The sequence below is a fragment of the Lepisosteus platostomus genome, chromosome 23 (assembly GCF_059453375.1).
Source record: "Lepisosteus platostomus isolate fLepPlt1 chromosome 23, fLepPlt1.hap1, whole genome shotgun sequence".
Taxonomy (NCBI): Eukaryota; Metazoa; Chordata; class Actinopteri; order Semionotiformes; family Lepisosteidae; genus Lepisosteus; species Lepisosteus platostomus.
The window spans coordinates 8,530,541-8,551,847 of NC_142633.1; the positions used below are offsets into that span (position 1 = coordinate 8,530,541).

Here is a 21,307-nt window from a genome sequence, read left to right on the forward strand (position 1 = left end):
AAATGAAACCATGCTTTTTTTCCAGATTTCTTAATTGATTTTTCAAGCCCTTTTGGGCAACCGCTCTTCACAGACTCTGATTTCCGCACTTGTGGGATGAGTCTGCTCTGTGTGCCAAGACACGAGCTTGAGGAGAGGAGGAGGACCTGGGAGAGAGCTGATGCAAGGCTGTGCAATCCTCCCAGAGAGCTCTGCCGGGAACAGATGAAGAGCAGTGGGGCTGTCCGGGCGGCTCCAAAGGCAGGTGGGTCACTGGACTGCCAGAGCAGCCTGATAGATGGGTTGGGCCACATGTCTCCATGTTCACATCGGCAGGAAGGGTTGTTGTGGAAATGTTAAAGTCGTTAAGAGTCACGGGCTTGACAGCTGATAATTAGCACGGGAACAGATGCCTTTAAACAACAGTGAACAGTTTGAGATGAGGATCTCATTAAATAGGACCAAGGGGGGCTGGAGCAGCAGCAGAAGCCTGAGAGGATGGGGCACCGCTAGGCCTGGTGTGAACGAGGCTGCGCAGGAACAGCTAGGAAGGCTTCTCAAGGGAGGCCTCTTCAAGTACAAATTCTCAACCCAGAGGTCAGAGGGAATCGGGACACACCACACTGAAAGGAGACTCAGCTGCATGAAAGGACTGGATGAAAGGCAACATATTTTCTTAATGTCAAACTAAAGGTCAAACTGAAAACCCACAAAACACACAGAGCGGTCTGTTTTGTGCACAGCGGCATGTGCTGTTCTGAGTCAGTTACATATCTCTTCTCCCAGCAGAGATTAAAGGTTTCATGGAGACCCAATAACAATGGATCAACTATTAACACCATCTATGTTTTCAGAATTAGCTACTTCTCAAGTGACAGTGTGGACAGACAGTTGTTCGTTCGAAGCAGTACAGCAGTGTGCCTTACACTTTTGAAACTCAAGCTTCAGTACTGTGTCGCACCACTCAAAAACTCAGGCAGTTCGGCTCCTCTCCTCCTCCTCTCTTTCATCTCTTATTACCATCCTTGATTCTAATGTATTTGATCAGGCTTAAACATTGCAACTTAAAAAAATATGGAGGGTTCCAAGGAGGATGAGGCTAGCTTGTGATGCTGACAATAGCTTATTGATGAGAGCATGTCTCTCAGCGCTTTGTTGAGGGATCCTGGAAAATCAGCCCCTCTTTGTGTGAAGAGCTGTTTAGCTTTTTCTACTCTAAATCTGTTCCCGCTTAATGTCCACTTGAGTCTTCATAGTTAGCAAAACCTTCCCAAACTCTGAATGTCAAGTTCAACTCCACTACTGCACTGCAGGGCAAGCTAGTATTTTCACAGCAGCCAGCCACAGCCCACTCACCTTGTAATCTTGTGCTGGCTGCCTTGAATACTAAGCTGACAGGAAGCCTGTACCACCATGCCTGCCTCAGGTGGTTCAAGCTTCTTAAACTGTGATCTGGCGAGGCTCGGAAACATTTCTAGCTTCGTGCCGTGTTCCTAGTTTTCAGTTCCTAATCCTTACCTGTAGTTTGTTTCCTGGGTTTTGGAACATTGCTTCACCCTGACAATGTTTATTGGATTCTCCTTTTGTGCTTAGTACTGCCTCTTTTGGTTTCTATACTTATTTCCCTCGGCTCAGAGTGTGGATTTCCCTTTCTACTGCACTTCTGTGTCTGTCCAGCTTTGAACCCTGCCTGTTGGGATTCCAACTCTGGCCCATGTTTCGCCTGCTTTTCCCTGCTTGCTGCAAAAACTGCGTTCTCTGTTTACGCTCTTTTTCCTGCTTCCACTGCGTATGCCTGACTCCTGCCTGCTCTTGTGTTTATCTTGTGAAAACAGACTGCTGCTTTTCTCCTGTGCGAGCAGCAAATACATGACACTGAATAAATGAATTGATAAAGTTCGTGGGGGTGGTCCTCAGGTACAGTACAGAGTGCAAAGTGACAGGCTGGCTGATACTTGGTTGTGCCATACCTTGTACTTGCGGAAGGCAGTCTGCACCAGCCGCGCGGCCTCATACAGCTCCCTCTGCTCGGGGTCCGACAGGGTGAGCTGAGCCAGGTCCCGCTCCACCTTGCTGTTGGATGCGCTGAGGAAGTCAGTCCAGTCAGCGGGAGACGGGAGGCTGGGCTTTTCAAAGGGCCCCTCGCGCAGCGGAGACCCCGCGGGGCTCAGGCTGGGGTTGGAGGAGGGCGTCAGGGGCTCGCTGTACAGAGACCTGGGGTAGGATAGAGACCCAGGGAGAGAGTTAGACTGCAGTACTTCTGTCAGCCAGAAGACAGAATCCCATTCTGAAACTCAGGGGGGTTTGTACCTCATTATTGATACTTATTTGTGGTGAATGGGGTGTACCTGTGAAAATGCTGTCAAGCTACGTGCACTTGCTTAATTTCCAAAATAGATGTGCACAAAAAAAAAACCAGACCAAACTTCAAAATCACATTTCATGTGACTGTTTCAGATTCATATCTGTGACCACCTGTTTAATAATTGTGGAGTTCCCATCAGTTTTGAAAGCAATAAAGTGTCGTCTGAGACTGTTGTCCCTGACTGTAAGCTCAGTGTGTAAGGCTCTGTGGTCCTGCGTGGGCTCTGTACTGAGCTGTAATTTCTTGCAATGCTCTTGCTCTTGCAACGTTGACAGAATGGATGTAAAGACATGTGACGACCCATAACCCCTTCCCCCATTCCTCACCGCAGGTGTATGACACTGGGCAGGTGTTCCACATCTCCTAGGTAACTGGCCAGCCAGCTCATGGTGTTGCTGACCCCAGCGCTGTCCAAAGGTGTCGTCTCCACGGCAACAAAGTTCTCCCGTTTAATCCGCTCAGGCGTGGCTTCAATAATGTGCTCCGCTAGGGTCATCATGTTCACCTGACCACACATAAACACACGAGCACACAATGACTTAGGGGCATTTTTCTTGTTGTGTTCAGCCTCCTTATCCTTGCCGATGGGTCTCCCCTTGTTTGTAATAATTTCTATGTTCTGTCAGTGACACCCTATACAGTACATTCCACTGGCCTTGTGTTCCTTCGCAGAGGATGTAAAACCAGCAGTCTGCAATAGAAGACTCTGCAGAGGCAGTGCAGTTCATTAACGAGTCTGGAAATTGTTCGAGATTGAAGTATTTATTAAATAACTCCGCTGTTTGTACTGGTTACTCTGTCCAGACAAGATGGATTATATACTGGGTGAATGAGATGGCAGCAGTTGGCTAGGAGCAAGGATCTACAGAAAAAGTCAAAAATAGTTCACTTGGAATGGAAGGGGGGGAGAATCAAAAATAATCTGCAAGGGAGTGATGTCAAAAACAGGACCCAAGCGGAAAAAAAAACACCAAACGCCTAGGTGATCAGATACTTGTACCTACATGTCTTATACCTACACCTGTAGGAAGGCAGAACTAACAGAAGACAGAGGAGCTAAAGCAGTAGCATGCCATTTTAATATTAAGGGAATCACAGAAACTTGCTAATAGAGAGTGATAATGAGGACTGAAGAGTTAAGATTACATATCGCATTTCCAAGAGAGAAAAGATGGAAGAAGATGAGGACGGTATAGGATTATGAATCCAACTGAGAATCTTGGCATAGGAATTGAACTGAGATCATCACAGGTCTCTGAATACAGTATATGGGTTAGAGAAGTACATGAACACACAGTTAGAAGATAGGTAGAAGTGTGTTGCAGACCACTAAATTCAAATATCCATTATATTGTAGTCTTAAATAATGAAATCAGAGGCACACAAAGTGTAAAGGAAGAAGTGGTGATTACAGGAGATTTAACTTTCCTCAGATGGACTGAGAACAGACACGGCTCAAGACTATTTTCTCTTTCAGTGTGTCAGAGCACCTATGACAGGGAAAGCTCTATGGGTCTATAGTCAAGACAAAGTGAACGAAACAGGAGAGAGGAATATTAAGGAACTGTGATCATAATAACATGCTTTGAAGGATTATTTTGAAGTGGTAGAGGAAGTCAAAAACACAGATTTCTAGACTATGCAGGAACAAAATGGAATTTGCAGGTGACTAGGAAAGGAAAGAACTGTGGAAAATGGATGGAAACAGTTTAACGATATCCTGCTTGAAGCAGAGAACACATCCATCCCATGTGAAGTACATAAAAGCTGTCAATAAAGCAGTGGCTGAGCTGGTTTAATAAGTCAATTAAGAAAAGAATAAGACATGCAGTATATATATAAAAAAGCACTTTATAAAATGATTTATGAAAGAATAGGATCCAGGTAAACAAAATTAACAAAATGAATGACAAACACAGACATAAGCAAATATAAGAAGTCTAAATATAGATATAAAGTCAGTAGAAGCAGTAAAAATAAAGTAATTTATCTTAGAGATCATACTGTGACGCTTTTGGATGATGAAAAGGAAATGTATAAAAACTATATATTAAATAACTATTTCATCTAGGTGCTCACCACATAAAAAGGTAATTCTCTAACATGCCTGACGAGGAATTCAAGATAAGGCATGTCTTTGTATTGAGAACTAGGTAATTCTCTACCTAATTTATACAATGATCTGGTATATCTGGTATTTTGTGTTATATGGTCAGGAGTGCATATTACAAAAATTAAGATGCAGTGTTTCATGCAGGTAGCAACCACATGAACTATAAATATAAGATAGAAAACTAAGTTTGAAGAAGTTACTTCTTATGTTGCTCATGTTGACATCATTCATATGTTCTAAACAATGTAGGGAAGCAATAAAAGGCAAACAGATTATTAGGATATAGTTAAAAGTGTAAAAGCGAACACAAGGGTGTGTTAACAATGTTCTATGCATTATGAAATTTCACAACTTTTACTGGACTGGAATCAGTTGAGAAAAGACATTAATGTACATTTTAGGCCTGAACCTTTTAAGCCTGGAACAGATTCAAAGGGACTGTACTTCAGAATCAACAAGCCAGAGGACACAGTGGAAAATATAAGGACATTCTTTTCAAACTAAGAACAGGAAGAACTTTTTGACACAGATGGTTGTAGGAGTATAGAACAAGCTTCCTGGATATGTTTGTGAAGCTGAAACTCTGACGTCTTTTGAGAAAAGGCTGATTGAGATCGTTAGGTCAATCAGCTACAAGCAACCAAATGAGTTTGATGGCTTAATGGTCTCTTCCACTGGTAAGTTTCCTCATGTCCCGTATCGCAAGAGAATGAGCCTGGATGGCCTAGTGACACACATCTGCTGGTACCGGTCTGCCCTCTGTCTCCTCTCTCGAGCGGGTGACAGAGATGAATGGCCATGGGAGCTGGCAGAGTCTCTGTTCTCTGCGAGAAGTGATCAATGGCCAGTTCACGACCTCCATCTGTTCGTCATGATGGAGTTCCTTAACAAAGCAGCTGCCAGGAGACACGGCACAGGCCAGGGGTGACTGATTCAGGGCAGCAGTGACCGAGTTGCACAAGGAGGGAGGGTGGGGCTCAGTTCAGCATGTAAGAGCTTCGGTTGTGCTGGACATGGTCACTTCCAGGTTGGCAGGGTTAGCCCCCCAAGATTTTTAGGCTTTTCTAACACAACTCATACAGTTTTTATGTAACTTGTACAGCTATTTAAAAGGGAGACTGGATGTTGCTCCCAAGGTATTCCCAGCCGTAGCATTTCTGCTGGGTACGGGTGCAACGTGAGCCCCTGTTGGACAATCAACATGCCGCGTCCAACATCTCGTCACGGTGCAAGATCAGGGCACTTCAGAGTGAGAGTGGAGGCCCCAGCACTCAATCTGGGACTGTGACCAGATGTATTCAGGCATGCAGCGGTAGCACGACCCCCTCTCGAGGGCCTAAAGGCATAAGGACGGGTTCCAGGTGCCCTGGGTGGGCATGCTGGAGTCCGGGGGCTCACCTGCAGGTCGTCCATGTGGGCTAGGCAGTCCTGGTTCTCCAGGTCGTCCCGGTACGAGAGCAGCTCCGTGTCCACCATCTCGCGCTCCGACATCATCAGCACGCTCAGGGGCTCCCGCTGACGCAGCCGGCTGGCCAGCTTCTCCTTGCCCAGGCTGCTGCCCCCACCTGCCCCGGCTCCCTTCCTGCCCAGGGCGGCGGGCTGCACCGCCACGGCGCCCAGAGTCACCGCCGCCGCCGAGTACAGCTCCCTGGAGCCCCACTTGGAGCCGCCGCCGCCGCCGCCGCCCCCTGCTCCGCCCAGTCCCCGGAACGCCCCCAGCTTGTGGTGGGGGAGCCCCCCGCTGCTGCCGCCCCCCGCCTCCTCCAGGCTCTTGTCCGGGGAGAGGCTGTCGGAGAGCGCTGCCTTGGGGCTGCCGGACAGCTTGTGGAGCTGCTGCTGCTCCAGGCTGAGCGGCACAGACATGGCCTTGTCCGGCCGGCCCTGGAAGAACTCGGGGTTGGGCTTGTGTTTCTTGGCCAGGGGCAGGTCTCGCTGGCATTCGCTGCTGTAGTAGCTGGACGGCTCCGACCTGGGCCGCCTCAGGTCTGGAGGAAGACCACCCAAAATGAGTGCTGAAGAACAGCGCTGGTGTTCACCTCACTCACTGTAAGCCACCAGCTGTTCACAACCGTACCGCTCTGAGCGTTAAAATAATCGAGACCCAGACTTCTTCATGCTTGATATTCACAAGCTCCCAATCGGGATGTCAGAACTCATCGCTCATTTACAGCTCTTCCAATTCAACAACTAAATCTCATGCCGCTGACCGTTACTGCTTCCATTCTTGTATGTCTTCCTTGACTAAACCTCGGAGATTACTGCATTACATTTTTATTTTTCCTCTAAACCCTATATAATCTGCAATAATATGCAAGACCACGTACTTCCAAAACAACAAATTCCTTACCTACAAGAAGGAAGAATTGTCTACCTAGCCTGAATGCAAGTGGGAAGTGTATGAGTCTGGCCTGCTTGTTGCTCTTTGCCCGGTAGGGGTGCCCAGTGTGTAAGAGCCGGCGATGCCCGACACTGACCTGGGCTGGGGTTAGTGGTGGCACCAGCACCGCCGCCTTTCTGCCCCGGGGCTGCCGCCACCGTGTCGCTGCCCCACGCCACCATCCAGCTGTCGGGCGCGGGGGTGTCGGGCGCGGGGGAGAAGGCCAGGCGGGGCGCGGGCGGCAGGGCGGAGGGGGGCTGCTGCTGCTGCTGCTCGTCCCGCTGCAGCTGCTCCAGGCAGTCGGCCAGCTTGGTGTGCCCGCGGGAGCGCGCGATGGACAGGGGCAGCCGGCCCAGCGAGTCCGGGATGGCCAGCGCCCGCCGGTCCCACTTGTACAGCACCACCGCCGCCTCCATGTGGCCCAGAGCGCACGCCCACATCTGCGGGGGCACAGCACAGCACCAGGCCGCGGGGGTGAGCGGCAGAGCAGTGTCAATTCATGCCCCATCTTTAGAGGTGCAGCAGACAATATACACAATTCCACCTCTTTCACTCCCTCCATTACAACACGAGACAAGACACAAGATCCCGACTATTAGGCCCACTATATCAGTCCCTGACTCTATATTCACTGCTGCACAGAATTCATTACTCTATTAATTAATATGAATACACTAATTAATGCTAATATTAATTAATAGAGAACAAAGGCTTGCATACAATTCCCATCTCTTTGGTATAAAATGGTCTCTCTTGACTCTGATGTTTTACGCACTTCATATAAAACTCTTCAAAATCTTTTTTTTAATGTCCTCGAGAGCTATTAAATTTAGTCCAATTAATGAAATTGTCAGACCAAATAGGAGCTGAGGTCTCGAGTGGAATATAAGCCGACAAGAGCCCTCCAGCTCTCCGAGGAGCGCGGCAGACCCCAGGTCTTCGAGGGCACACGCACTGACAGCTCCCACGGTGCCTCTGTGTCTCACCAGCGGGGTGCAGGAGAAGTGATCCACGTTGAGAGGGTCCACCTCCAGCTCCAGGTCAATGCTGTCGGCGTGCTTGGAACTGAGGGACAGAGAGCACGGTCAGACACACTCCTGGTGCCTGCTCAGCGTGTGAGCGGACGCCTGGCGCACAGGGTCAGAGATGTCAAGGAAAGCAGCACGTGTGATGGTGTGTTCAGTGAAGAGGACTTTCTGCTTGCGTGTGGTGTGCAGTTCTGTATGTGTCTAGTCTACATTGTGTCTGGTTTATCTGCGCGTTTATCTGGTGAACAGTGTGTGAGTCTAGGGTCTAGTGTGTCAAGTGTACAGGGTACCTATCTGGTGAACAGTGTGTGATTATAGTCTGTCAAGTGTGCAATGTGTGAGTGTAGTGTGTCAAGTGTGCAGTGTAACTATCAGAAGTAGTGTGGATGCCTGATATACTGTGTGTGTAAATGGTGCACCTTTCTGTCATTTTATCAACTGTCTGCCTTCTGATCAGATTTAGCAGATTTCTGTAACTAAAATGTAAGGAATGACTTACATTACAAAAGTTTGTTTAACAATAATGCAGCTTTTTTGAAAAAGACATTTTATTCAGCTATTAATAAGGGAACTGTAGTTCTGACGTGTAATTGCCCATTATTTAGTGTACCCCTGACTTTCGATCCCTGAGACAAGGATCTTTTTGTAACTTTTAGGCTGTATTAAACAGGCCCGATACAGATCCTTGTTTTATTTTGGATCAGCAATAATCTTCCTTGTTGTAAAGTCATAATCAAGAATGACTGAAGGTTTACCTGGGATCATGCCCTGTCAGAGCTGTGAGTCTCAGTGCCTTACAAGGGAGCAGGGGTGATATAGCTCTCACTATGTCACCGTGTGTGACAGAACTGCAGGCTCACAGCCAGATGGTAAGCCAGATAAGCCACTGTGGTAGCAAGCACAGGACACCCAGGCCAAGTCAAGCCCATCCGACACCGGCAGTGCTGGGCTGACTCTGCACACATGGTAGGTCCTGGATAGAGCTGTCTGATGATATATCCCAGACTGGAACGGGTAATGTCAACCTACAAGGCCCAGCCTGCACTCTGGGAAAATGGCTTGAAATGGCTTGAACAGCTTCACCATGAAAATCCTACGCCGCTAGCGTCACAAGACCCTTTTCTACGTTACAGGGGCACACCCCAGTAAAACCACAGGGAGGCCTGCTGGTCCTCGGTGATGACGTAGCACAAGCGTGAAGAAGAAATACAAAAACACGACCCCAGCCCGAGGGAGAGCGTGCCGCGACAACAGGCGGGAAATGGGAAGATTCAACAGAAATCTGCTTTCGCGCGGCGCCTCCTCCTTACCGCCACTTGATGAGGGTCTGGATCAGGGTGGCGTAGCCCTGGGCCGCCGCCAGGTGCAGCAGGGTCATCCCGCGGAAGGTCTTGGAGTGGATGAGGTGCTTGGACTTGGCCCAGCAGGCGCGGCTCATCATCTTCTCGCACACCACCACCACGCGGCTCTCGAAGGAGCTGCCCGCCGGGCCCTGGCCGGACATGCACTGCGAGAGGGGGGCCAGAGGCCAGTCAGGACCCCGCCCCGCTTTCCAGAGCAGGAGCGGGGCAGCCGGCCGCTGCAGTCATCTGAGAAATGAGCCACGGGCGCCTACAGGATTCCTACTTTTCTCCTCGCACACAACCCCTGCCATATTTAGATTAGCATGAGCAAAATGTGAATTAATTGTTGCCTGACTGCTGAGGTACCCTGACTTCTCAGGCTCTGTGTGATGCACCAGGAAGGTTAAGCGGATCTGGGTGTGCTAGTGTCTGCTCTATTTATAGCAGGGCATTGTGCTGCAGTTGTATTACCTTCTAGGCTTCTTTAATGAAGCAGGGCTCTGTGCATCAGCTGAGCGATGCACAGAGTGAACTTTCACATGTTGTGCCTGTCATCAAGCAACACCCGTCTCCCCCTCCAAAGCCCAGGGTGCAATACCTGTGTCTGGCTGGTGTTGCCCCCGGCGCCCCCTCCTGTCCCCCCTGTGGTCCCTCCTGCCCCCTGTTGGTGATGGCCAGACATCTCGGCCATCCGGCGCTCCATCTGTTCCAGCCGCTCCAGAATGGACATCCTGAACTGGTTATCTGAAACACAGGGAACCCACTGGTCACTCACCCCCACAGCACTCCACAGTGACAGTTCTGCTGTCAAATTCCATCTCCAGAGCTGATGCAGTCAGACGCCTCACTGTTCACTTTATCTGCACACCTCAAGCCATGAACAAAAAACAAGGGAAATGATTTGACTGATGAATGCAGTCAGAGCGCCCTGCATTACTGTAAGCAGAATAAAACCCAGTCCAGCAATATTCTGACCTCATTACATACGTTTATACATCTATCCTGACTATTCTCATTTTTACCTCTGGTATACATTCCCGACATCATAACCAAGCAGAATTTCTTCGGTGTCCAAAAACACTGCCTTTAAAAATGTTCTTTTGCTTCTTAAAGCCATCTCTGCTTCCAGGAGTCTGGCAGTGTCTCCTCACCATATTACCCTCACATGGATGAGTGTGACATGATATCTAGTCTTATTACAGATTTAGTTTTCATGTAATAACTTTAAAGCTATTCAGGAATGGACAAGAATTCCCTATTCCACTGAGCGATTCCGTCTTTGAGGAGCTGCGGGCTCTTCAATAAACCTGCTCCAGGACTGGGTGTTTGATGTGGTTTTGAGGACATTTGCAAAGACAGTGGGGTGAAAATACTATTGAAATGCATTAGCTTTTGTGTCTCGTCAGTAGATGCTGTATAAGAGCTTGCAGCCTGTTGCTCCTGAAATTAATCAGACTGCTCTGCCCTGAAGCCCAGAGTCTAACTCCCTGCAGTAGCATGCCATCGTGTGTTTGTTTTGAGCTTTGAAGTCTGGAAGCACACAGCATGGCGGAGTTGTTTTTGGGGAGTGTCTGCAGTTTGCACAAGCTTTAGAAAGCACCTGATGTGACACACGAATACAGCTGCTGCAAAGAGGTCATTTGAGGTCACACCTTCGATCGCAGCTGTGCCTCAGCGCTCTACACAGCACAGGTTATCATGACTGACCTGGCTAATTTGATTTAATTTGATCACAATCAGAACAAAGGGCACCAAGCAAAAAAACCTGGGTCTGCTGCTCACAAAAAACCCTCTTTTCTCTCGATTACACACGCTGAAGTTCATATTTTCCCGTTTTTAGAGTTTTTGGCGAGAGATTTCTAAACAGGGCCAATGAAACCCGAAGCCCAGCTTGCAGTTTCAGAAGTCATTTACTACGGTAAAACTGCATTCCGATATCTTTTTGTGTGGCTTCTATGTGTGAACTGAACCGTGTTCGTATCTGTTTTTAAGCACACTTTTACAAGATTTAAAATATTCTGGCATGGATCTCAAATATTCTGGAGGACTGCGGGACATGCACTTTCTAACTGCTTATTCCAATTCAGGGTTGTGGGGGAACCGAAGCCTGGCCCAGCAAGCAACAAGGGTACGGGGTACACCCTGACTGGGACCAGTCCATCACAGGGCACACACAGATAGACAGATACACACACTCCCACCAGGGACAACTCTCCCAGAAGCCAAATAACCTACCGGCATGTCTTTGGACTGTGGGAGGAAACCACAGGGACACAGGGAGAACAAACAGACTCCACACAGGGATCCCAGGGGCCCAGCGCTGCAAGGCAGCAATACTGACCAAATTGCAACCTGGCTGCAAGACTACAAATGACTTAATTCATTTGGTCACTGAGTAAGTAACAGGGACTAGACTGTCAGCTGTGCATCAACAACAGAATGCTGCTGCAGAATGACGTGTAAAACGATATTGGTTTCGCACAATGAGAGCATACCACGAGGAGATGGACCTACTTGCTCGGTGACGCATAATGAGTCAGTGGCAAAGCCAGGGTATTAACCAGAGCTTGGGCTTGAGAATACTTCCCATTCCCTAACGAACCTAAGGCACTTCTCAATCTCTGTTGCCATCCACATGCACTGCTTCTCCTGGTTAGGTTCCTGTCATTGTACACTGCCTCATCTTTTCCACTCTACGATAAGAGAGGTCTTGTCACAAAAAAACTGGCACCAATTACAGAAACCAAATCATTAGTGGTTGGATGCTTACAACATCACTGGTAGTGAGAGCAAATGGTTAACTCAAATAAAAATCACCCGTCAGTCACAGTGGATTTTGTCTACACTGTTGGTGAGCGTTACTGACATCCGAGGTACACGGTATGACCAGTTCTGCAGGAATTATAGTCTCTGATATAGTATAAAGATGAATTTATTTACTGTAGGGAGAAACACATGCACCGATCATCAAAACACGTGAGCACTGAGAACTGCTTGAGCTTTGCAAACAAAACAGTTTTCTGTCTTTCTGGGGAAAGTAATGACGGAAACGGGTTCGAGGGACACCTGGAATCAAGACTTCTAACCCACCGAGCCTTTTCAGCTCAAGCACATCAGACATCGCTCCTGTGCCTCTTCATTTTCTGAGGGTTTGGGCCGCGGTCATTCGATCTCATATGCACGTCAAATCCAAACTACAGAAGCAGTCGAGCGCTGTGATTCATTTGCGCTCCGCCGTAGATGCGGAAGAGCTGACGCGCGCGGCAGGACGGGACGGGGCCCCTCTCCGTGCCAGGGTGGATACCGAGTGCCCACTGCAGCAGCACGTTCAGCTGCACTGGCATCTCTGCTAGGTGCTGGGAGGCCGTTGCCGTGGCAACCTGCGGCTCGGCGGTATCTAGGCGACAGGCGTGTGCTCGTTCGTGTGTGTGTGTGTGTGTGTGTGTGTGTGTGTGCGCCTCCTGGAACATCAGCCCGCTGACGCATGGGATCCGACAGACGGCCAAAAGGGAAGGGAGCGAGCAGGACCCGGCGGCCACACCGGGCCGGACGCCCAGCGCAGGTGCGCGAGACCGAAAGTCCGGACATTATTCCTGTTGGCAAAACAACTGTCTGCCACACAACAACACGTTTCACAGAATACCAGCCAACCGTGATGAAGGCATTACAGTTTCACGGGTGCAGGATATCAAATATAATTTCTTACACGTATGGAATTCCTCCCATTTTGCTTCGTTTTTACAGACCTTTGCATTCAGGAAAGCGATGTCTAATGAGTCGATTTCAGATTCATGTCTAAACTCTGCCAGCGTCACTGACCTTGGTGTCCGGTACTCTGCTGTAGCATGTCTTACTCAAACTTCCCTTCTCCTTTCAGTACAGATACTAATATCTAAGACTGCTATTCAGTGTTCTGGAAATACTCTGCACTTCTGTGAGTCACTGGTATCATTATACAGTCCTCCGTCTGTCGTGACAGCTCTGCACTTTGTGCTCTGGCACAAACACATTTCTTCAAGTCTAGCTGTCCTTCCCTAGACTTTCTCTAAATCATGTGTTCTAGCCCTGACTTTATACACTGTATAGTCTTCCCCTCAGTAATCAGCAACATTACATAAAAAGAGGGAGTTTTTTTAGAAGAGCAATGCAATGTGTAGCCTCATATTTTATCCCTTAGGGCTAAAACAGCTACAAGTGCTTTTGGTCTTCATCGCCAGCTATTCCTAGTCTTAACGAAACAAATAGATTGCAAACAGCACTGGACTATACTGAAGTGCCCTACCTTATTAAAATGAGCATCTGAGATGACACAGAAATTACAGGTAATCTAGTACAACTGGCAGAACACCTATCTCACAAGAGCAGACATTAGCAGCTGGACGCTTTAGAAGCACCTTATAGAGGCACTCAAACAGAAGGATGCTGTTCATTTCGAAACCAAATCAAATGGGTATCCAATTTTTGTGAGGCTGCTTCATACGGAAGGGCACTGTTCCCACACAGGCCCCGGGCCGCCGATACACCACTCCTGCTTCACACTCTCTCCCGAGGTCCTCCTGCTGAATGAGGGGCAGGCATCTCTCCCAAAAACGTGGCTCAGAGAAGTACATGGAGCTATCTGGACAAACCTGGTTTTGTGCACAAAACCTTAAGGCGTCAATAAGCTGATCGAAGGAACAACTACTTTTCCAAGAACACAGAAACACCAGGTGCAGAGACTCGTATAAGAGGTGCCCAGAGTCTTGCGCTCGCTAGCAGAGGAGGGTGTGGGGGGGAGGGAGGGGTCACAGAGGTCGCAGCACACTGACCGGTCCAGAAGCCGCGAGCGCTTCTGTGCGTGTGTTTGTGCACACGTGTGCGGGGCGGGCACATGTGTGCGTGTGCGCGCGTCAGAGACGGGCGGAAGGGCAGGGGCAGTTTGCAGCAGTTTTGACATGTCTTTGTTCAGACAGTGCTGCAGTGTGCTGCAGTGCAGATGATGTCATCTCCACCTGCTGCTGCCTCTCTCGCCGCCTGCCCTGCTCAGAATGCGGCGCACGTACACTGCAGAGGGAGAGAGAGACGGAGGGAGGGGGGCGCCGGGAGAGAAAGAGAGGCAGAGGGAGGGAGACGGGAGCAGAAGCCTTCACAAACAGCACTACAACAACGCTCTGACATCACCAACACCCCCTCCGTCCCCGCTGTCTGCAATAACCAACACAGACAAACACACACAACATGCTTCCTGTCGCATCCTCTTTCTCAGCCCTCTGAAGCCTCTGCTTGAACAAAACTCAGAACAGGGAAAATAAGGCGGAATAAGGTGGCAGTTCCCTGTTCTGTTTTTAAAAAGCTATATTAAACTTGTTAAAAATAGTTTTCGTTTCCACAGTTTGGCATGGCCTGATAGTCTCTTCCGAGACAGAAATGTCTTTGAAAGGATGCTTTGTTGATCCCTGCCCCCAGCTTCATACAAATACATCCCAAAACACACACTAACAGTCTACTATTGCTGACATGAATATACATACTATACAGGAGCATACACATATCAACTCATTCAAAACATACCCACACTGTTTACAGACCTTTGCATTCACTGCATTTGCATTGGATTAGCAGTTCAAGAAAGTTCAGAAAGGCACACATACTACATACCCCATTAGCAGAGGGCTCAGGTGTACAGTACTTGCCAATTCATCTTGCAGAAATTCAGAGTCAACTGTTCTATCTACACTGACATAAAAAGCAGGTTTACCATTTTACAGTGAGTACATTTAAAAACAGCAGCACTGAGTAGAAAGCACTAGGTACACTATTTCTGAAACCGAATCTCTGCGTATTCTCATCGTGTTTATCTTGTGTTTTTTTATTGTTTATTTTTATTTGTTGTTGTTGCTGTTGTCATTCTGTAAAGCGCTTTGAGAAGCCACCTTTAAAGGTGCTATGTAAAATAAAGTTGATTATTTTTTATTATTATTTTGAATGTAAGGCACACTTTTATGACCAATTACGTCACAAGTCACAGAGCCAGGGCACAGCAGTCAGAATGAGGCCCTGCTTGAACCCTAAGGCCAGACTATCATGCAAATATGTTTAAGTCTGCTCTTTTGCGTCATCTGAATTTCTGTATAATAATACAGACGACAAGACTATCCAAAGGGAAAAAAAAACGCAAGAGGAGTGGGAGGCAGATACCACTCAAGATTTTTATTAATAAAAACCTCTCTGTTCTGGCATGTATACTGTAGATCTTGCACTTCAACAATGTTAGCTGTACTTTGTCTTAAAATAATGTTGTCTTTACATTACTGTAACCAAAGAACACATAAAGATAATTCCAGTTCCAGTCTGCACCAGAACCAGAATACACTTTTTGGCTGCAGTAAGGCCAGCAGAAGACATCATGCTTGGGCATTCACTGAGATCTGGGAATGGTAATTGGGTAGGAGGGGTCAACTGTATGATACTGTGTACAGTATGTATCAGCTCTCCCAGATAATAACTAAATCATTTCCAGAGAATCCATGACATAGAGGATCAGGGGTATCTCTCCTCTGGTGTTGCTCAAACTCCGTGTGCATGTATCATTTAAAATGGATCACTGTTCTGAAGAGGAAAGTATTTGGTCCAACATCAGAAATCAGGACTACCGCTCACCTCGTCTGATTCTCTGTTTGATGTGGAATAACGAACAGAAGTTTGACTGTGGATGACAAAAGAATGAGACTTGGCCCCCTGTCAAGGTTTTGTCTGCGATTAGAACAGAGCAGGTGGTCCATGCGTGTGAAGAGCTGAGCACAGTCTGAGATACAAAGCATACTGGGCAAATAACATTCCTTTACGTCCCGAAGTGTGTGCAATCCATTATCAGCAAAAACAGCGCCGAGCGGCAAAACATTTCTCATGTAAAAGGCTAAGCAAACACAACCAGCAAGTAAGAAGAGATTCTGTATCAGCACGAGTTTGTGATACCTTGAGAGTAGTGTTGAAAAAAGGTGGACTTCCTGTGCCAGGCGTTCTGTCCTACAGTGTCAGAAAACATAGCCCCTCTGTGCTAGACTCATTTAATTCCAATGTGGCCCTTGTCTCACAGCACACGGAACGGGTGGGAGTAGACTTGTGACCTTTTTCAGAAGACATCTTATCATAAACTTCACGGAGGTTTTGCACAGGGTGTCACTGCTTGTCGGATTCCAGATTGACGCTATTCTTGCCAGTGTCTGTAAAATTAAAGTTTGTCAAGATGATTATATGGTGGTGTGCTGTGGGATGCAGCAGCTGACAAGGTCAATAGCCAGATATTGTGATTTCTGCTTGCTGATCATAAAGACTGAAAATACTGTGTCAACAATTTACAGTTTTTATGTAGCAAGTAAAATTTAGCTATTGTATAACCTTTTCTTTGTTTATTATAATGCAGATTGTGTGAACAATTTACAGCTATGTATGTAGCTTAACAGCAAGTAACATTGAGCTATTGTATTGTTCGTTGTTTATTATCACGCAGACAGCTAGGCTACTGTGCTAGGCAAAGTTCTTTTCTTTGTATTGTCACAGTTCTCCTTCCATTATTTAACAGAGTACTTCTGCCTTGGGCCCTTTTCTGTTCCTTACACTACTGTCCTGTGCCTGGCTATCTCCCTGTCTGCTAGCAAGTCCATATCTTTCCGAAGTCTGGCTATCAGAAGGGCCTGGATGTCTCTCCCTCTCGCTGTTCACACAGCCTGACCTCACTGATCTGATGCAACCTCTCACAGCAGCTCTTTGAACGTGATAGCACTGGTATGCAAAGTTTGCATTGGACATGACCAGCCAAAGAGTCCTGTGTTTTTGTGACATGTTTGCAAGGCATCAAGATGTACTGTACATGGGCACTACACCCCTTTATACCTGGACTACCAAGACTGCTGAGGGCTGGCCTGACCCCCCTGCAGAGGAGTGTCCCTCTCTCACTCCAGGCTGTCTGCAGGGACCCTGACCTGCTGCCCGAGAGACCCATTAGGAGTCTGACAGCTTTGGGTGCACCCTTGCTTTCACACACCACACCCCCAGGGTGCACAGACCCAAGATGAGGCAACAAAGACAGAGACCAGCAGGAATCACGAAATGAGTCAGCTATTCAGATCCCACATTGATTTCTGTTAAGTGTCTCAGTCCCAGATGCCTACATGTTTTGTTGTTTATAACACCCTTAATGACGCTTTTCTTAGGCTGTACCTCCTGAGCACTGCAAGGGCCCTGCCCTCTGTTTGCCTTCAGACCCTCAACCCCAGCACTTGCCTAAATGCAGAACACACATTACATCACAACACATGTACAAATCTGTCACTACGGTATATATGTTAACAAATAATATGTTAAAGCAAACCTGGAGACACAGGAACCCAGGCAGTTTTAACAACTTAAAGGAAATTATTTTCAAAACATACGCATGAAATATCTCCTTTTACATTTTTAATCGTAGCTGTTGTGACCTTTTCACAACCGAAGTTGATGTTTTCCTTAAGAAGGGGGGTTAGGTTGCCACAATTATTTAGAAGGAAGCTGACTGCAGCAGCCTGAGCACAACCCCACAGCCACCCGGAGTCAAGGTGCGCCCCTCTAAGGCAAGAGCACTCTCTTTTGCGGTGTGTGCACTATACAGAGCTCTTTCCACTCAAGACTGTTTGGCAGCTTACAGCTGTGCTAGTCAGCTGCGAGTGAGCGTCAGAGCACCGGAAATCAGGTTGCTGAATTTTCTAATACCTGGAGGGAGATTCCTATTCTGCTACAGAGGACACCAGCTCTCCAGCAGGGAAGATGTCGCAGTTATTCACTCTTTACGGAGCATGTTAAACTGCTGCTCTCTCCTTACTGTGTCACATCCTGCTGTTTTTAACTGCTGTGTCCACACTATGCTTAAACCGTGACTTCATTGAAATTCCACTTGTCTTTCAGTTCCATGATTTATTCTGTTTTATTCTCTAATGTGACTTACAATACTTCTCATTCGTTTGTGAACATGTGCTGTGTACCAGCAGGGCTAACAATGTTAAAGCAACTACATATGCAATATGCTTTGGTATAAAAACAATAATGAACACTTTTCAAAAACGTAAAGTGCTATCCAGTACAATAACACACACATAATACACTGTAATGGAAGTAAGTAAATTGAAAAAGAGAAGAAAAAAGAAACACAGAAATGACCATTATTCCACTGGGTAGGCTCATACACTAACCGCAGTAACTAGTGGAACAAAACGAACGGAAGTCACAACTGTTGGCCTAACCCTCATTCAACAGTAGACTCCTGCTTACCAGAGAGTTTGCATCTGTATCTGCATACATCCTGTATGTAAATCCCCAGGTAAGACCAAATACTAGATGAGCACAGTGATAACATAACTCATGTTTTTTGAGGGCGAACTGCCTCGAGAATATGTTTTATAAATAGAGAGGTGCTATATAGATCAATACTCCATGATAGTGTGTTGTATCATTCTCTACAGTATCCGCACAGAAGTAGTGTTTTTATGCTATCCTTCACAAAGCCTGGATACATTTCTAAATTGTCTGAGACGTAAATATTAAATGAAGAAAGAGAACTGATTCAGAGATTAACTGCAAAGAAAACTGCACTTGGCAGAATCTAGCAGAAACTAGGCTGAGATTGCCCGAGCTGAGCTCCAGCCACCAGGCTGTAGCAGTTCATAAAAGTCCCCTTTTCCCAACAAAAAACACATGGGAAAAGAAAGCAAAACTACTGTTCTACTACTAATTCTACTACTACTACTACTACTACTACTACTACTACTACTACTACTACTACTACTACTACTACTACTAATTTCATTTCCAAAGACCCAAAGCATTTGACATCATCCCCCGGTGAAGTACAGCACCCAGCCAGGTGGCACACAGGAGCTACTGTGTGCCAGCAGTGCCACTACACAAACATGGCTCCCCCTGTTTGCAGGGGTTTCCTCTGGGAGCTCCAGTTTCATCCCACAGTCCAAAGACCTACTGGTGGGTCAGCTGGCTTGTGGGAAAACTGGCCCTGGTGTGAGTGCGTGTCTCTACCCGCCCTGTCCAGCGCGTACGCCGCCTTGTGCCTGTGGCTTGCTGGGATAGGCTCTGGCTTCCCCCCCAGCCTGGATTGGAAGAAGTGGTTAGAACATGGAAGGATGGATATCCAACATGGTAAACTGGTTCAAAGGTTTTCACTGGTTCCCTAACTAACTAACCCTTTGTGACCTTCATGTACATCCCTACAACCCATAACCCTCTTGTCTGGCTTAAGGAACAGAAGCTTGTTCTCTAAACCTGGGCACCCCAACTCTACTGGCTAGGAAGCCCCTGTTTCAGCCATTATTTCTCATACAAACGTAGTTTAAAAGTAAATTAAGAAGTAGTATAGAAGTAGTACAAATAACATTATTCAAAATTAAAAGTCTGCCTGACATGTTTCACCAGACTTGTCTGAGAACTCCCCAGAGTTTCCTAGATCCCCGTTTGTAAGTTTAGTCTGCTCTGAACTAACCCAGCTGCTACGATAGTTCTTGCTAGACACACTCACAGGTCTCCAGCCCATCCCCCTAGAGGGGATGAAAAATGCAACCAAGCTCATAAAACTGGAGGAAGGAACAAGGAGCCCAAGCACACGTGTTTAAAAGGAAGAAATATGCAGGCTTCCTTCCTACAGAGCCTACAGTAGTGAATTAGCTAGCACGTTAATGAGCAGGCTGGGACACACTGGCACTGGTGCTCTGGCAGATGGGGTGAACATCTGCACGCTGTTCCCCTCAGTCACACAAGCACCAGACAGGGCTATGACACTAACCCCCCCGGACAAGCCAATCACATACTGCATGAGGGTCGCTCTGAGCCTAATGAGGAAAGGTGCACTGGAGACCACATCTTAGTCTGTGCTGAGTAAACCCAGGACAGCTGGCTGCACGCCCTATCCTTGCCTTCTTACTGTTTTTACTCTTTGTCACAAAAGTAGCAATGACAATTTTAAACAGGAATTTGTGAAATTCCTCTGGTTAACTATTCTCTAGCATCCTAAACCTGGTGGGTGACAGCAGAATCATGCTTGGTGATATAAATTACAACAACCATTGAATACATTAACAAAATATGCACATTTATCACATTTATTCATTCTGTTTATTCTGTCTCATGTTTCAGTCCTCTGAAACTACTCATGGATGGCTTGAGATGCCTTCAGACCAATAAGTACAACAACACTACCACCAAACCCAGGGTGAAGCCCTGGTAGAAACACAGATACTACACTACACATGCGCTACGTGTATTGAGAGGATATACAAGATAACATAGCCAAGGCACCTGAAAAGCCCGCATGCTGGTCAGGTCTTGCTGTGGTCTTACGGTGTTTGAAAGTGGCTTCGAGCAAGACTGTGGGACTTGTAGGATCCCTACAAGACAACAGGGTTCTAGAGACCTACTAATGTCTTCAGAGAACCCTGAAACACGCCACACGTTTCATTCCTCTTAAAGCTTCAGTTGAGGTTCTTGTGGAATTTCCTAGCCCTGAAGATTTACACATATCACAGTGAGAAGCCTTAATGCAGAAGGATATGCAACACCAAGCACAGAACAGAAAAGGCACAGACAATGCATCCTCAGTCTAAGTTGCTTGTGCATCAAATGTAGAGCCTGAAAAATGTGCCCGTCTAAAGTGCTGCTATTTATTCGACACTGGGGGAAAACTGAACAAACCCATTGTGTTTGGGGAGCTGTTTAAGCATTCAGGCTGCAAAGGGACAAACAGAGGTTAATTCCATGCGTAAAAAGAAACAAAAATACACAACATGGAATGAATCACTACCTGCCCATTACTGATAACAGTAGCCTCCTAATTATTGTACTAATGATCTGTCTTAATTTCAGCCCAGATTAAGTGTCTTTGTTGAAGCCTCTGGGAGAGGGAAGGGGTGTCTTGATCAAGTAGGGGTGAAAGTGAGAGAGTGTTATTACAAACCGTGGCTCCTTTTTAATGCCCTTAAATAAGTTCAGACCTGGCTGGCAGCCAGAGGAGCTGGCACTCAAGATCGGGATTCAGTCAATTACAGCCTGTTAATGAGCCACTGCCCACGGCTTAAAGGCTTCATA

At 47.1% G+C, this 21,307-nt stretch overlaps 1 protein-coding gene across 10 annotated transcripts in view; it reads right to left on the reverse strand.

Annotated features, from left to right (window-relative positions):
- Positions 1–21,307, reverse strand: part of LOC148641991 (calmodulin-binding transcription activator 1-like) — a 442,365-nt gene that overhangs the window by 19,430 nt on the left and 401,628 nt on the right. For all 10 annotated transcript variants that reach the window (XM_088617429.1, XM_088617430.1, XM_088617428.1 and 7 more), the window contains 7 exons: positions 9,804–9,949; positions 9,173–9,369; positions 7,821–7,899; positions 6,932–7,274; positions 5,856–6,442; positions 2,671–2,849; positions 1,950–2,193 (listed from right to left, as the gene is read on the reverse strand). In XM_088617429.1, the coding sequence (XP_088473555.1) occupies positions 1,950–2,193; positions 2,671–2,849; positions 5,856–6,442; positions 6,932–7,274; positions 7,821–7,899; positions 9,173–9,369; positions 9,804–9,949 (1,775 nt within the window). The remainder of the gene's footprint in view (positions 1–1,949; positions 2,194–2,670; positions 2,850–5,855; positions 6,443–6,931; positions 7,275–7,820; positions 7,900–9,172; positions 9,370–9,803; positions 9,950–21,307) is intronic.